Source organism: Cnephaeus nilssonii, assembly GCF_951640355.1.
Source record: "Cnephaeus nilssonii genome assembly, chromosome: 1".
NCBI classification, from domain to species: Eukaryota; Metazoa; Chordata; class Mammalia; order Chiroptera; family Vespertilionidae; genus Cnephaeus; species Cnephaeus nilssonii.
In genome coordinates this window covers 30,387,169-30,403,414 of record NC_137072.1, presented here as the reverse complement: position 1 = coordinate 30,403,414, position 16,246 = coordinate 30,387,169, and the positions used below count along the sequence as shown (strand labels likewise).

The window sequence follows — 16,246 nt, the reverse complement described above, 5'->3', positions numbered from 1 at the left end:
TGCAGAATTGAGAGGTAATAGATTGGGTTTGAGGGCTAAGGGGTGATGTCAAGGCTCCTGGCATGAGAAGTTGGAGAAATTGTAGTCCATAATATGGAATGACAGACGTTTAGAGGAGGAACAGATTCGCTGGGGGAAACCGACATACTGTTGAAAAGCTAAGTTCTAATATTGAGATGGGGAAAAGAGAGTGCTGCAGATTTTCACACATCATTTGTAGGGCATGTCATCTACTACAGGTGGTCAAGAGGCAACTGTCCATTGGGTTTGAAGCAGTGGCTCTTCTCAGTTCTGTTATTTTGGGTTTGGGCTCTAGGTGTCAATATGAACCAGACTGCAGAGACAAGTGTGGCCTCACACCCTTTATGGATGCAATTCAATGTGGGCACATCAACATAGCCAGGCTGCTCCTCGAAAAACATAAGGTACAGCAATGATTTGGTATTTTCTATGAGTTTTAGGTCATAGGATAAACAGAGATCATAGTTATTCAAATCCTGGGTTCAAATTCCAGCACTGCCATTGTCCCCGTGTGGGACCCCTTAACCTCTTTAAGCATCAGTATTTCCATCTGTAAAATGGTGACAAATTTTAATTCTTCAGAGGGTTACTCTAAGGATTAAATAATATAATATACATGAAGCAGTTAGCAAAATAAGATTTCTTTTTTTTTAATTGATTTTAGCGAAAGAGGAAGAGAGAAACATTGATGTGTTGTTCCACTTATTTATGTACTCACTAGAGGCCCAATGCATGAAATTCGTGCACTAGAAGGGGGATCCCTCAGCCCGGCCTGTGCCCTCTTGCAGTCTGGGACCCCTCGGGGATGTCCACCTAAGCCGGTAGTCAGACATTTCTCTCGCAGTCCAGAACCCTTCACTCCTTACTGCCTGCCTGCTCACTGCTCCTTACTGCTGCCGCGGAGGCAGGAGAGGCTCCCGACACTGCCGCTGCGCTCGCCAACCGTGAGCCTGGCTTCTGGCTGAGTGGCGCTCCCCCTGTGGGAGCACACTGACCACCAGGAGGCAACTCCTGCATTGAGTGTCTGCCCCCTGGTGGTCAGTGTGCATCATAGCAACCAGTTGTACTGGTCGTTCTGCTTAGACTTTTATTGTATGGACTAGAGACCCAGTGCATGAAATTTGTGCACGGAGGGAGGGATCCCTCAGCCCGGCCTGCACCCTCCAATCCGGGACCCCTCAGGGGATGTCTAACTGCCTCTCGCAATCCGGGACCGCTGGCTCCTAACTGCTTGCCTGCCTGCCTGATCACTCCTAACCCCTCTGCCTGCCTGCCTGATCACCCCTAACTGCTCCCCTATTGGCCTGATAGCCCCTAACTGCTCCCCTACTGGCCTGATTGGCTCTAACCACCTCTGCCTCGTCCTGCACCCGGGACTCAGGTTTCCCTCCTCCTGCCGGTTGCAGGCACCCAGGATCCGGGCTTCCCTCCCTCTGGCCGGCCGCAGGTACCCAGGACCTAGGCTGGCTTTGCCTGGGCTGGCCACAGCCGCAGGGGATGGTGGGCAGGCGGCTGCCTGGGCCGCAGCCGCAAGTGCCTGGGACTGCGGGGCGGGCGGCTTGTCCCTCTTCCGGGCATCAGGCATAGCCACTGGTGCCCGGGACCACAGGGCAAGTGGCTTGTCCCTCTCCCGGGCAGCAGGTGCAGCCACTGGCGCCCGGGACCGGGGGGCAGGTGGCTTGTCCCTCTCCTGGGCCACAGCCTGGCTGGTCCCCATTCCTCTCTCACGAGCTCATTTGTGCCTGGCTGGTCCCCATTCCTCTCTCCCCAGTGTTGAGTGTCTGAGCTGTTAACAGCATGATGGTGTTAGGGCGTGACTACCATTTGCATATTAGCTCTTTATTATCCTACTAGAGGCCCAGTGCATGAAATTCATGCATGGGTAGGGTCCCTAGGCCTGGCTGGCGATCAGGGCTGATCTGTGGGGTTACTGGCAGGGTGATTGGGGGGGGCCCCTGCTGGCACCCGCCTTGGCCGGTCTGGTGCCACCCACTGGTTGGCCCCGCCCCCGCTACTGCTGCTGGTCGCCTCCCTCTGTGGGGCAACTGGTGGGAGCTATTGGGGGGCCCCTGCCAGCACCCACCTTGTGGGGCCTGAGGCCTGCGGGCTGGGGGCAGCTCCTGCATTGAGCGTCTGCCCCCTTATGGTCAGTGCACGTCATAGTGACCGGTCATTCCACCAGTCGTGCTGCTGTTCGGTTGATTTGCATATTAGGCTTTTATTATATAGGATATAGTAAAAGGCTAATATGCAAATCAACCAAACAGCAGAATGACTGGTCACTATGACATGCACTGAACACCAGAGGGCAGATGCTCAACACAGGAGCTGCCCCCTGGTGGTCAGTGTGCTCCCACAGGGGGAGTGCCGCTCAGCCAGAAGCCGGGCTCAAAGTTAGCTAGCGCAGCGGCAGCGGTAGGAGCCTCCCGCCTCTGCGGCAGTGCTAAGGATGTCTGACTGCCAGCTTAGGCCCACTTCCTGTGGGGAGCGGACCTAAGCCGTCAGTCAGACATCCTCTGAGGGCTCCCAGACTGCGAGAGGGTGCAGGCCGGGCTGAGGAACCCCCCGAGTGCACAAATTTCGTGCACCAGGCCTCTAATATAAGATAGGATTGGTTGATTCTTGTATATGCCCTGACTGGGGATCAAACCCGCAACCTTGGCATATCAGGATGATGCTCTGACCAACTGAGCTACCCAGCCATGGCAGCAAACTAACAGTAGCTGTTTTATAGTAATGAAAACAAACCCCACTGAGTGCACTTTTGGCACACTTTAGATCATTGAATCTTAACCATTTTTGTTTGTTTGTTTATAGAGTCCTTTAAGAATCTGACAAAAGCTCAACAATAAAGATTAAAATAATAATAATAATTACCACAAAAATAAATAAATAATCTGACAAAAGCTATTTAACATAGGCCCAGAAAAATGTACATAGGCAACAAATTTTAGCTAAAATGTCAGAAGGTCCATGAACCCAGGTTTCTCTGCTGCTTATTTTTATTCCTGTCTCTCCCTAACCTACTAGGCTTGCATTTGTGCTGAGGATTCCCTGGGGGCCCAGGCTATACACAGGGCAGCAGTCACTGGGCAGAATGAAGCCATCCGATTCTTGGTCTCTGAACTTGGCATTGATGTAGATGTGAAAGCAACATCAACTCATCTTACAGCACTTCATTATGCAGCTAAGGTTTGTTTCTTTTCACAAGGTTGTCCCTGCTTCCTTAGGCTTGCCTTCCTCTACTGATAAATAGCTCCGCTGTCCTATTGCTTTGGCTCCATCTCTGGAAGAAAAAAAGTTGCTCATGATATGCTCCTAAAATGTTAAAGGGAAGCCCTGCATCCCTTTAAATAAAAACCTACCTTTATTTGTTGCTAGGTAAAAACTGAAAACACCCTTTCTTCCATTCAATGCCTGGATTTTATGTTTCATTCCGTCCTTTTTTCTTCTTCAAGAATTATGTTTTTTGAAGCCGTAAAAATCCATTCTATTAAATTCCTAGGCCTCTCTCCTAATGGGAGATTTCAGAAATTAAAATTTTTTAACTGAGGGAAGGGAATTGCATTTACTGGCCTCTCTAACGTATAAAATATTTTAAGACATGCAAAAAATTTTCACTACAACCTGGCTTGTGTTGCTCAGTGGTTGAGCATCGATCCATGAACCAAGAGATCCCTGGTTCGATTCCTGGCTAGGGCACATGCCCGGGTTGCCGGCTCGATCCCCAGTGGGACGGTGCAGGAGGCAGCCAATCGATGTTTCTCTCTCATCAGTGTTTCCATCTCTCTATCCCTCTCCCTTCTTCTCTCTCTAAAAAATCAGTTTTAAAAATATTTAAAAAAGCCCTGGGCCCCGGGTCCGGGCGAGGCCGCGGGCCCCTGGAGCCGGGTGAGCCCTGGGCCCCGGGTCCGGGCGAGGCCGCGGGCCCCTGGAGCCGGGTGAGCCCTGGGCCCCGGGTCCGGGCGAGGCCGCGGGCCCCTGGAGCCGGGTGAGCCCTGGGCCCCGGGTCCGGGCGAGGCCGCGGGCCCCTGGATCCGGGTGAGCCCTGGGCCCCGGGTCCGGGCGAGGCCGCGGGCCCCTGGAGCCGGGTGAGCCCTGGGCCCCGGGTCCGGGCGAGGCCGCGGGCACCTGGATCCGGGTGAGCCCTGGGCCCTGGGTCCGGGCGAGGCCGCGAGCCCCTGGATCCGGGTGAGCCCTGGGCCCCGGGTCCGGGCGAGGCCGCGGGCCCCTGGATCCGGGTGAGCCCTGGGCCCCGGGTCCGGGCGAGGCCGCGGGCCCCTGGATCCGGGTGAGCCTGGGCCCCGGGTCCGGGCGAGGCCGTGGGCCCCTGGATCCGGGTGAGCCTGTTTTCTGATAACCTACACACCTTATTTTTTTAGCAATTAAAAAAAATCTTTATTGTTGAAAGTATTACATATGTCCCCTATAATCCCCCATTGACTCCCTCTAGTCTGTCCCCTCACCCTGACCTACACACACTTGCCTGCATTCCCCTATGAGAAAGTGGTTAGATAAATAGCAATGAGCTAAGAGAATGGCCTGTAGCCACAGCGGGGGACGCGGGGGGAGAGCTAGTGGGTCCACCCACAGGAAGATTGAACCTACAACCTTAACTTTGGTCTCACCACATACTAATGAACTAACTGGCTAGATAGAAAGTGTATAAATTGCTTCATGAATGATAATGCCAGCTATGATGAAAGTCGCATCCAGGAGAGGTGACCATCTTTTCTAATTTATCTCTCCCCTAAAGATTTTAGCAAAGAGTGTATGTACTTGGGAGAATTTGGAATTGTGTGTTCTGTATAAATCACAATACTTACGCTCATTACAGTGAAGGAAACCCAACTGTATTAGTTGGTAATTTGGCCTCCGAAGTTGACCATCTATTTTCTAATAACTGAATATCACCGAAATCTCTCTTTAATGATTTATAGTGGAGTTTGAGAGTGATGTAATGATTTTTCCTTTAAATACAAAAATATAGTTTTAGCAATTGAGTATTTTAGAAAAATGACCTAATATATACATTCATGTTTATGTTTAAATTTGCTTGTCACAGTGATAATGAGTTTATTTCACTCCTCAGGAAGGACATGTGAGTACAGTTCAGATGCTCATTTCCTTGGGTGCTGACATCAACTCTAAAGATGAAAGAAATCGATCAGGTACAGTTTCTTTGTGCCTTGGAAATTATTATTCAGTGGAATATAAACAATACATGCACTTTTTTATTGTTGTTGTTAATCCTCACCTGAGGATATTTTCTCCATTGATTTTCAGAGTTTGTGGAAGAAGGGGGGAGAGATAGAGAGAGAGAAATCGATTGGTTGTCTCCCCCGACCGACCCTGGCCGGGATCAGGCCTGCAATCGAGGTACATGCCCTTGACCAGAATTGAACCTGAGACCCTTCAGTCCTTGGGCTGACACTCTATCCACTGAGCCAAACTGGCTAGGGCTACATGGACTTTTAAAAACATTGGTTTTAATATTATTCCTCTACTACCTCAGCAACTTTTCCTTAAAATTACATCTCCAAATAGAACTGTTGCTGTTACCATGGCAATGATGATGACTACTACTCATTATTAGTGCTGTTATTATTGTTGTTTTTATCATTTTAAGCTACAACAGTATATGTGACATAAAAACACTTTATATTGTCACGATGCCACCAGCTATTCAGGTAGTTTATAGATGCTTCATAGGTCATCTCTCTTTTAAGTGTATTTAAAGACTACAATCATTACAGTTTTCTCAATTTAGAGCTTAGAAGGATATTTTTAGAGCTAATTCTTTAAATTCATACTTAGAATAAACCTCAGTTAACATTCTCTGTGTCAGTGGCCATCCTTCAGGAGTTTAGTGGAGGCTTCATGATACTTCAAAGACTCATAGAAAACTGTTCACTTTCAGGCCACAGAGGATGGTCCCCAAGTCCAGGGACACAGACTTCCTCATAAAGACCGGAGCAGGAGCCAGGGTCCCTTCAGCGCTAATTTCTAACCAGAACAGGAAGATCTGTCATCTCTTTTTCTTTTTGTCATATCATTCTCATTCATGGTGATACTTTTACAAAGAGAGTTCACAAAACTTTGAAAAATTTTTCTGTATCATTTAAAGTCTCCTATTTCTCATAAACTTGCTTTGTTGCTTTGGTCAAATCTCTTAAATTCTCTCCAGTTTGTCTTGTTATTTTTAAGTCTTTCTATCCCAATCAGCTTAAAAGGAAAAATGTTTTAATCTACTTTGGGCAAAGTCACACAGAGGGATTGTGGAAATATAAAACCTGTACAATTGAAAGAATCAATATTTTCATTAGGAGCAGCCTTCTGGCCAGGTCTGTATTGCTTTGGGGATCATGCACTAAGTTTGTGTGACTTCTCTCTCTGCTTAGCCCTACACCTGGCCTGCGCGGGTCAGCACCTGGCCTGCATCGAGTTCCTTCTGCAGTCTGGGCTGAGGGACTCCCCAGACATCACGGGTACCCTGGCTCAGCAGCTCACACGGAACACAGACATCCTTCAGTGCTTCAGCCACAGCATGACGGCATGAGGGTGTTTCTAAAAGGCAGTAAAACTCATGGTAACTTATATCCTGCTGCTCAAGTCATTACCAGGTTCAGTGAAATCTGCGGATAGTTGCTGTCCTCTGCCCTCCCTCTCCTGCACTCTCCACCGCAGCTGAGATTCCCAGAGGATGTGGACACTGGCTTCCTAGATGGAGGGATGGGTACACTAAAAATCTCTCCTTACCTGCATTTCATTTTGTGGCCTTCAAATGGATTTAGATGATGTTTGTGAGGTCAACATCTGGACTCCTTAGAAAGCATGTAACATGCAGGAATATAATATAGTATAAATGCTCATATATATATATATATATATATATATATATATATATATATATATATATATATACCAGAGGCCTGGTGCACGAAATTCATGCACTGGGGGAGGGGGGGGTGTCCCTCAGCCCAGCCTGCACCCTCTCCAATCTGGGACCCCTTGGGGGATGTCTGACTGCCGGTTTAAGCCCGATCCCAGGCCCACAGAGATCGGGCCTAAACCGGAAGTCAGACATCCCTCTCACAATCTGGGACTGCTGTCTCCTAACAACTTGCCTGCCTGCTGGCATGATTGACACCTAGCTGCTCCCCTGCTGGCCTAATCACCCCCAGGTGCACTCCCCTGCAGGCCTGGTTGCCCCCAACTGCCCTCCCCTGCTGGCCATCTTGTGACAACGTGGAGGCAGCCATCTTGTGGTGGCCATCTTGTGATGATGTGGGGTCGCCATCTTGTGACGGCTATCTTGTGACAACGTGGAGGCGGCCATCTTGTGGCCATCTTGTGACACAAGGGTGTGAGGGTCAATTTGCATATTACCTCTTTATTATATAGGATTTGTACATATATATGAAATGTTTTATAGTAAACATTATATGGTAAGGCAGTAATAATATTAAAAATATAGCAAATTACTGTTCATTTGAGCCATAAATAATTGTCCTGTTTACTTTCTTTCATAGGCATTTTCTTAGTTGTTACATGGTTTAATTTGGTTTTGTAGCCAGAGAGAAGTGCTTACAATCTGTTTTATTTACACAGACATTTTCAAGGAATTTATGAAAATGTTTCTATATTCTAAGCACTGCTAGTTAAGCTATGTTATGGTCTTGAGGTTATTTTTTTTTATTAGACAAGTTCTGTATTGACACTCTTTAGGCAATCAATACACCTAAAAAATGAACCTAGGATAATTTCAAAACTTTTCTATTACCTCAGTTGAGGAAGGGGTTTGTTGTTAAAGCCTGCAGGTCACATTTTCTGTTGCATGCCGTCTGCCATCGAGGCCTGTGATTGTGAAGGAATGAACACTTTTTGTACCTTTTAAGAAATTTGTAGCAATTTAAACATGTTGAAGATAGGATGAGTCTTCAGGCATTTGGATTCTCTTCCTTTTATTTATTTATTTTTTTTGTATAATTTTCTCTGAATTGAAGAGGATAGTAATTAGTCTAAGTCAATCTGTTGAAAGATCGAATGCATTCCTCACAAGCAAGACCTGATCTCCTTGTTTAGTGTAGTCCCAGGAAAGCTTGTCACACATCTAGCTATTCTCAGCAGTGTACTGTGCTGGGTGAATAGCCAGAAATTCCAATTCTTTATTATTCCTGAGTCCTGTACCCAACAATCAGATAAACATACTTGATTACATTGAGTGGCCAGATTATTATCTCTGAACACATAATAATCTGGCCACTCAGTATGTGTGTGTGTGTATGTATGTGTGTGTGTGTGTGTGTGTGTGTGTGTGTGTATGTGTGTATTAGAGGCCCAGTGCATGAATTCGTGCATGGGTGGGGTCCAGCCAGCCTAGCCAGGGGGAGGGGACATGGACGGTTGGCCGGCCTGCCTGCTGGTCGAACTCCTGGTCGAGGGGACAATTTACATATTAGCCTTTTATTATATAGGATATACACTGAGTGGCCAGATTATTATGCGTTCAGAGATCATAATCTTGTCTTGTGACCTCTGTATTACATGCATCTGCACTGATTTAAGCTGTAGTTACATTTCCTGTGGCTTCAGAGATGTCTGTGTGTCTGCCCTTTGGGTCTGAAGATGGCCTGTTACGTGCAGGCAGGATGGAAGATCAGTCTGGTGCTGGCCATATCATCCCTTCAGCACACATGTGAAGCAGCTTTTTATTTGCAGTGACTATATGTGAGACCGTTTCACGTCTATGGCTTTGCTTCTAATGTACCACCTTGTACTAGCTCACCACCCAGCTGCAATGAGGGAATATCTGGTTACATGTTTGTTCCCAGGAGTTTCAGAGATGGCAGGAATGATGATAATATCAATTGTGACAAAGATAGTAGTGATGATATAATAACAGTCTTACTGTATTAAAAATGTTAATGACTGCCGAAACCGGTTTTGCTCAGTGGATAGAGCATCGGCCTGCGGACTCAAGGGTCCCAGGTTCGATTCCGGTCAAGGGCATGTACCTTGGTTGCGGGCACATCCCCAGTAGGGGGTGTGCAAGAGGCAGCTGATCGATGTTTCTCTCTCATCGATGTTTCTAACACTCTATCCCTCTCTGTAAAAAAATCAATAAAATATATTTTAAAAAAATGTTAATGACTAATAATAATTAGTATTATTCCCTACTTCTAGTTATAGTTACTTTTCTCACTTCTTTGGGTCTTTACTTAAAAGTCACCTCAGTGAGGCCCTCCCAGGCCACCCAATCTAAAATTTTGTTCTCTCCTTCGGCATTTTATATCTCCTTTCCTCGGTTTCTTTTTTTCTCCTTTGCATTTACCACTATCAAGTATACCATACATTTTGAGTTATTTTGTTTCTTGTCTATCTCCTCACTAGAATGTTAGCTTCTTGGGCAAGGTTTTTGTCTCTTGTTTATTTACTAAATCTACGGGCCCAGAGCAGAGCCTGGTGCATAGTAAGGTCTGAAACTATTATATAGTCAAAAAGTGAATGGTAACAATTCACATTTCTTGAAGACTTACTATATCCTAGATACTGTGCTGAGCACCTTACTTAGATAGATGGTTTCATTTCATCCCTTGGTCCTTGCATGATACAGCCGCTCCTAATTATTATTCCACCCCAAGCATCCTTTCTCACACGAACTTCTTTAAAGAAGCTACCCTCGGTTTCATCAACTCATAGGCCCTGCTCAACCTGCTGCAGTCCAGCTTCCTAGCTGCTGCTATGTGCAAGTTTTTCTCAGTTAGGTTACCAGTGACTTTCCACTTGCCAAATTAAGTAATATAGTTTTAGCCCTCACGTTATTGATCCATTCAGTTTAACTATCCATCACTCCCACCTTCTGGGAACTTATTCTTTCACCTGTGATAGCACTCTCCTGGGATTTTCTTTCTGACTTTTCCTTTATGGTCTCCATCAGGAATGCCTCTTTTAAGGCCTGCCCTGTAAATGCTAGTGTGCCCGCTTCTGTCTCCAACTCAGTCTTGTCTTTATTGTGCGTATGCTTCCAGAACCAATGCCTCTTTTAGGGCCTGTAAATGCTAGTGTGCCCATTTCTAGCTCTAACTCACTGTTGTCCTTATTCTGCCTGTGCTCCCAGAACCATCTCATCCATTCTCCGCATTTCACCTGCACCCAAATATTAATGACACTCCATTCTCTAACCTGCTGTGTATATATATATATATATATTTTTTTTTGCATAGACATTCTAAAGCTATCCCACACTTTATTCAAAACCTAGGTTTCCCCTTAACCTGCTTAGATGTGTGCCTATATTTGCTGCCTAACTTGATGACACTGCAAATCATCAGTCACCCAAGTGGGAAACCAGGAATCTGACTCTTACTCCAGCAGAAAGCCCCGCTCTGTCTATTCTGCTCCTGCCCGATTAAGACTCCCTGGTTCAAGCCCTCGGACGTGTCCAGACCACTATTACAGTAGCCTCCTAACTGTTCCTCCTGCTGCAGTCTTGTTCTCTTCAAATCCATCCTCCACACAGCCCTGAGCTTCCACTCACATGACCCAGGGCATTGACTGCTGCGGGTGGTTCACCCAGTCTCACCAGGATTTGGTGCCTTAACCAAGAATCACTTCCTCAGAGATTTTGGTCCTAAAAGAGCACCTGATCTACTGTGACAGTCTGTTCCTGGGATTGATCAGACAGAGGTCCTGGAAAGAGATACAAATTGGTAAGAATTATAAACACTTGAAAATAACCAGGACCTGACATATTAATTACCAAAAAAAATTATATAATAAAGTATTTACAAGACAAAAATATAAAAGGGATTACAAAATGGAAAAGAAATTATGAAACTCGGACCAAAAAAAAGGTATATGAAGGGAGATCAAATAGTGAGATGGGGAGGGTCAGGCACTAAATTCAACGTAGCCATGGCATTGCTAGAATTCACCAGCAGGTGGCAGACCAAAGAAATGTCCCTTTTATTCTCCCAGGTGTGTTTTGCTTTTTGTTTTGTTTTGTTTTGTTTTAAACAAGAAGTTTATTTAAACAATAAGACACTTGACTTGAAGATAAAACTATCTAGGATTCATTTTTTTTAGAGTAATTTATCCCTACTTAAAGACAGATTGCCCTACAAGTAATGTTACAGAGAACCGGAATAAATCAAGCAATGCTCGGAGAGTTTGGAGTCACACTTTATTTATTATGTGCAAGTCCAGAGGAAAATGTCTCTCAAATTCTGGGCCCCAACATGGAGGAACTTTCCCTATTTATATATTCTTACCATCTTGGTCTCCCAAATATGGGGTGTTTCCGGCCCCCTTTGCAAGTTCTTAAAGAGCCCCTATGTGCTGGGGCCTTGACACCTCAACCAAAGGCCCGGCCTGGTGCCAGCACTGATAATTTTGTCCGGGGAAGGTTTAATGGCCTCTCCGAAGTGGGAGTAGTCTTATTTTCCTTATTATTTAAGCAAGCAAGCATTTACAGAAGCCAAATAGCAGTGTTAAAATTTCAAACAGCAGTTTTTATATAAGATGGATGCTTCAGTAACAGCTACGTGCAAAAAAAGTTATAAAATTGTCCTTGGTTTTACAATGACAAATGAAAAACATTGAAATTCTCCAATCAAACAAAGTATGCAAGGATTTTTATGTTGTTCTTTTTTTGTTAAACAGAGCAAAATAACTTACTGGAATATAAAGATAAGAGCTGAGTGAGCATGCCACTAACGGAGAAAGGGGGTGTTTTCACAGAACCAGTATTTTTTTTCCCCATCCCATCTCCATTTGATATAGATCAAAACATACCATTGGCCACTTAGTTTAAAAAAAAGATGCAAATGTTTGTGCACATACATCAGTTAATTTATGTACAAAATAAAGAAATGGGGGAGGGGAAAATGAAAGAATAGAGAAAACTATACTGTAGTAGTCAGATGTGTTGAAACCCAATTGCAATTTTCTAACTGAGAATGTCTTCTTGGTCTTTAGATTTCTTAAAATTGCTTTCCTGAACCAGCAAGGGTGTGGAGGGGGTCAAGAGACAATTAGAGTGATGGGATTTTTTATTAAGAAAACACAAGGTATAAGTGAGGGCTGGCCTCTGACCTTAGCTGAACAGGAAGGATTTGCCAGTTGTGCGTGACAAAGGTCTATCATAAAGCATTTACAACATTCCTGACAAGGACAATTCACTATATAATGTGGAGAGGCCTAGGCATTCCCGAGAAAAACACTGGGGAATAATTATATTATCGGCCACCCAGGTTCTGCCATTGTGCTTTATCTGGCCTCTATCAGCTAATCTATTGTTGCTTCTTCCCAGGCTGGCAAAGACTCAGTGCATACTCAAGGCCTAGAGGCCTACTCAGGGCACTTGAAATAAGAGAAACAAAGGTTGCAGTGCTAATTGTCTCGTGCAGGGTTTTACTGCTCCAGAGACCTTCAGGGAGTGGAGGAGAAGCCCCAGAGCTTAGCTATCAGTGTAGACCAACCATGTCAAACTCAAAGGCTAACACGGCCAAATAAGGTTTAAGTTTATGTGGGCCGCAAAAAAACAAAAGCTTCAATTTTCATAGAAACGTAGGTTTATTTCGATAGAGACATGCTGAGTACAAAGGGCTGAAATAAATGAGTCATTTTTAACATAAAATAATAGAACATTTTAATAAAAATTAATATTTTTTCTAGAACATTAACTTACCAGACACTGAATAACTGCACAAATTAATAAGCATAACGCAACTAAACATATTTTTCTTGTTCTCCGAAAGTGAAATATTTCCTGTTGCGCACACCAAACAAGTCAGTCCAAGACTAGTGACGTGGTAATCGGCTGCTAAAGTGTTCACTGCTAATATTAGTGGAGAGAAATGGTGCGCCTGCGCATAAGGCGCATAAGGGAAATGAATGCAACACAATTATAGTGATCAGTCATTAGCGAACGTTGTAGTTCGTTATTAATTATGTATAACAGGATATTGTAAAAATTAAGTTACAAAATTCTTATTAAAACGTTTTGTACATACTGTTATATTGGCTGGGCCGCAAAGATATTCGTTGTGGGCCGCATGCAGCCCGCGTTTGACATGCTTGGTGTAGACTGAGGACCAGCACTGTCTGCCAGCAGGAGCACGGGTTCCTCTTCAAACTGAAGCCATTAGTAGAATCCAGTTCCTATCCAGAAAGCTCGCTGTAAGAGAGCCTGGGAAATGTGATAACTTGAAGGCTTTTGCAATGTATAAAATCACATAAAAAGGAGGTTGGAATGGATCTTGCGTGCCATGCCCACCCACCAGACTTGGTATGTCCAAAATCTACCATGTATAAAACATAAAACTGCTGATTCCTCCACACCTTCACCAAAGCTGTGTGTTATCACTCTTCATGTCTGCGGACTTGATATAATATCTCATCGATTTTGTTTTGCATTTCTTTAATTATGAATCAGATTGAAAATCTTTAGATTTGTTTGTTAGCCTTTTTTTTTTTCCATATTTGTTAGCTACTACCCCCAAAACTCAGCGGCTTAAAGCAACAACTGTTAATTATTTCTCAGAGTCTGCAGACCAGCTGGGTAGTTTTGCTGATCCTAGCCAAGCTCTGCCAGTAGCTAGGCTCACTCATGCGTCTGCAGTCAGCCTGTGGATCACTTGAGCTGGCTGGCTTAGGATGGATTTGGCTGTGCCTCCCTCCTGTGGTCTCTTCCTCTGTTAGGCTGACCTAGGCTTATTTTCATGAATGTGGCAGGGGAACGAGAAAGACTCAGGAGATTTTTTTGATCTCTGCTCTGTTTGGGCAGATACTGCCCTCCCACTGGCCAAAGTGCAGCGGCAGTGTGGCAGGGCACCACCCAGTGTCTGGATACGAAGAGGCCATGGATTGGGATCATTTATGAAATCCTCTTGCATTCTTTTTTTTTTTTTAATTTATCCTTATTGTTGATTGCATTATATTTTGGCTGATCACTTGTTGATTTGTAAAAGTCCTTTTTATATTGAGTTAATTATCTCTACACAAAATTCAGATAGTAACTATAAAATTGTTGGTATACATTTACAAGTGAAGAGAAAACCAGACTATAGCATTGCAGAGACAACCTATATATCTCCCTTTTTTCTAAAAAGCCTCTTGAATAATATGGGCATTACACAAGGCTAACAATTAAAAGGCTTGGAGTGGGAAGACACAGACAACATGGATGGTATAGGTTATTTCTATTTTTATTATAATCTGAGATAACTTTAAATCAGCTCTCAAGAATTTTAGAGCTTTCATCTGGGGGCTTATTTTCCGTGTTTTACTGAAAATCCATAACTAAGATTCAGGTATACGTAAAAGACACAGGAAGAAAACCCACCTTGGGATAATCCTGCCCCTGGGAACATCGTTCTTGGTCTCTCACATCCTTCCCATACTTAGCTAACTCAGTTTTATTATTTAATATTAGATGAACAAAATTGCTCTGTAAGAGAGGTATGCAAGTAAAGAAAAATACTCCAGAAAATAATTGTTCCTTCTCAGAGCTTCCATAGCACTCTATTCACACTTCCTTGGAAGCCTACATTAGTTAGGATATAAACTCTGCTCCAATAGCTACTAGTAAGGCCTAAAATAGCAGTGGCATAAAAACGAGTTTATTCTCTCCACGTAAGAGCCTGGGCAAAACCAACTTAGTGTGAGTTAGGTCATTGAGCCAGGCTCCTGGTGGTTCTGCCATCCTGAGCCCAGGGCCCTCTTCTGTGGGGCCAGGATTGCTCATTGTCAGTGAAGGGGACAGGGGTGGGTCAAGCCCCCTTTTTTTAAGAAGGCGAGCGCATCATTTCCATTCAAGTCCCATTGGCCACAGCTTAACCACACAATCCTAGAAGAGAAGCAAAGTTGAGAGGCAGTTAGGGTCTCTGCTACATGCCTACACACTCCTTAATCTCAGGCTTTAAAGTTCTAGAGAGCAGAGAGTAGCCGCGTATTAACGCTTCTGAAGTTGTGAGGGACACGAGGCCATCTGTGAAGATAGTGTCAGAGTGAGGAACAGTCTGCAACTACATAGAGCCGGATGTGGGTCCCCGTGCTACTGCTACCAGCCCTGTGACCTAACGTGGCTCACTTCAACTCCCTGCTCTTGGGTTCCTGCAAAGGAGCAATGATGGCACTTCCTTCCCGGGCTTATTGTGAGGATGAGACGGGCTAGTGCAGGGGTAGGGAATGTCCAGTCCACGGGCCATATAAGGCCCAAGAAATCATTTGGTCTGGGCCTGCCAAGGCATTAGGGGTAAGTTAATTAAATGTTTGACCAAATATAGCATTTTTTAAGTTGATAATTTTGTATGGCCCACAAATGATGTTATAAAAGGTTCCCCACCCCTGAGCTAGTGCCTGTGATGCCTGGCACTAGTGAATGTTTGCCATTGTGTCATTAATAACAATATAACAACCAGCACAGTCTCCTTGTCAACGGCGAATGCAAACTTCACCATTAGCGGCAAGATTGAGAGGAAGGGCTGACGTCAGAGTAGTTATGGAGGCACCATATGTATTTCTTTCTCCTTCCTTCCTCGGGCACCTCCATTTCCTTTATCAAAAGAAAACTTGGTCTCAATCTTTCTTCATGCCAAGAAGTTAATGAATTAAAAATACAAATTTTACCAATTCCTGAGATCGTGTTATTTAAACCAAATAAACAGAGGTCTCAAGATGTAAAGAAATATTTTTTTAAATTGATTTTAAAGAAAAAGAGAAACATTGATTTATTGTTCCACTTATTTATGCATTCATTAGTTGCTTCTTGTATGTGCCCTAACCAGAGATCGAACCTGCAACCTTGGTGTATCGGACAACGCTCTAAACAACTGAGCTACCTGGCGAGGGCTGTAAAGAAAGATTTAAAAAAATGTATTCCATCTGGGCCTTCCCTCAAACCTCCGTAATTTAGAAGTTTTCTGTCCCTTTCATGACTATTTTATTAATTTTATTTCCTTTCGACATCTCAAATAGGTCTACTTTTCTCCATGTCCACTGCTACTACACAAGTTCTAGCCAGTGTCCTCTTGTTCCAGTGCTGTGATTATGTAACTTCTGACCCCAGAGTTTAAGAGGGTAAAACAGCCCTTCATCACGCTCATGGATCCTGTGGCCAGGGATTGAGACCAGGCATGATGGGTGACTCGTCTTTGCTCCACCGTGACTGGGGTTTCTTCATGTCTGGCTGTCCATGCTGCTCTTGTTTGGAGCCTGAGTT

At 44.5% G+C, this 16,246-nt stretch overlaps 1 protein-coding gene across 5 annotated transcripts in view; it reads left to right on the top strand.

Annotated features, from left to right (window-relative positions):
* The window catches only part of ANKRD16 (ankyrin repeat domain 16), a 30,800-nt gene that overhangs the window by 7,618 nt on the left and 6,936 nt on the right, over nt 1-16,246 (top strand). The window contains exons 4-7 of one of the 5 annotated variants that reach the window (XM_079779156.1): nt 317-425; nt 3,052-3,213; nt 5,114-5,192; nt 6,423-6,610. In XM_079779156.1, coding sequence (XP_079635282.1) covers nt 317-425; nt 3,052-3,213; nt 5,114-5,192; nt 6,423-6,580 — 508 coding nt within the window. In that variant the 3' untranslated portion in view covers nt 6,581-6,610. The other 4 variants (XM_079779155.1, XM_079779159.1, XM_079779157.1 and 1 more) reach the window with 4 other exon arrangements.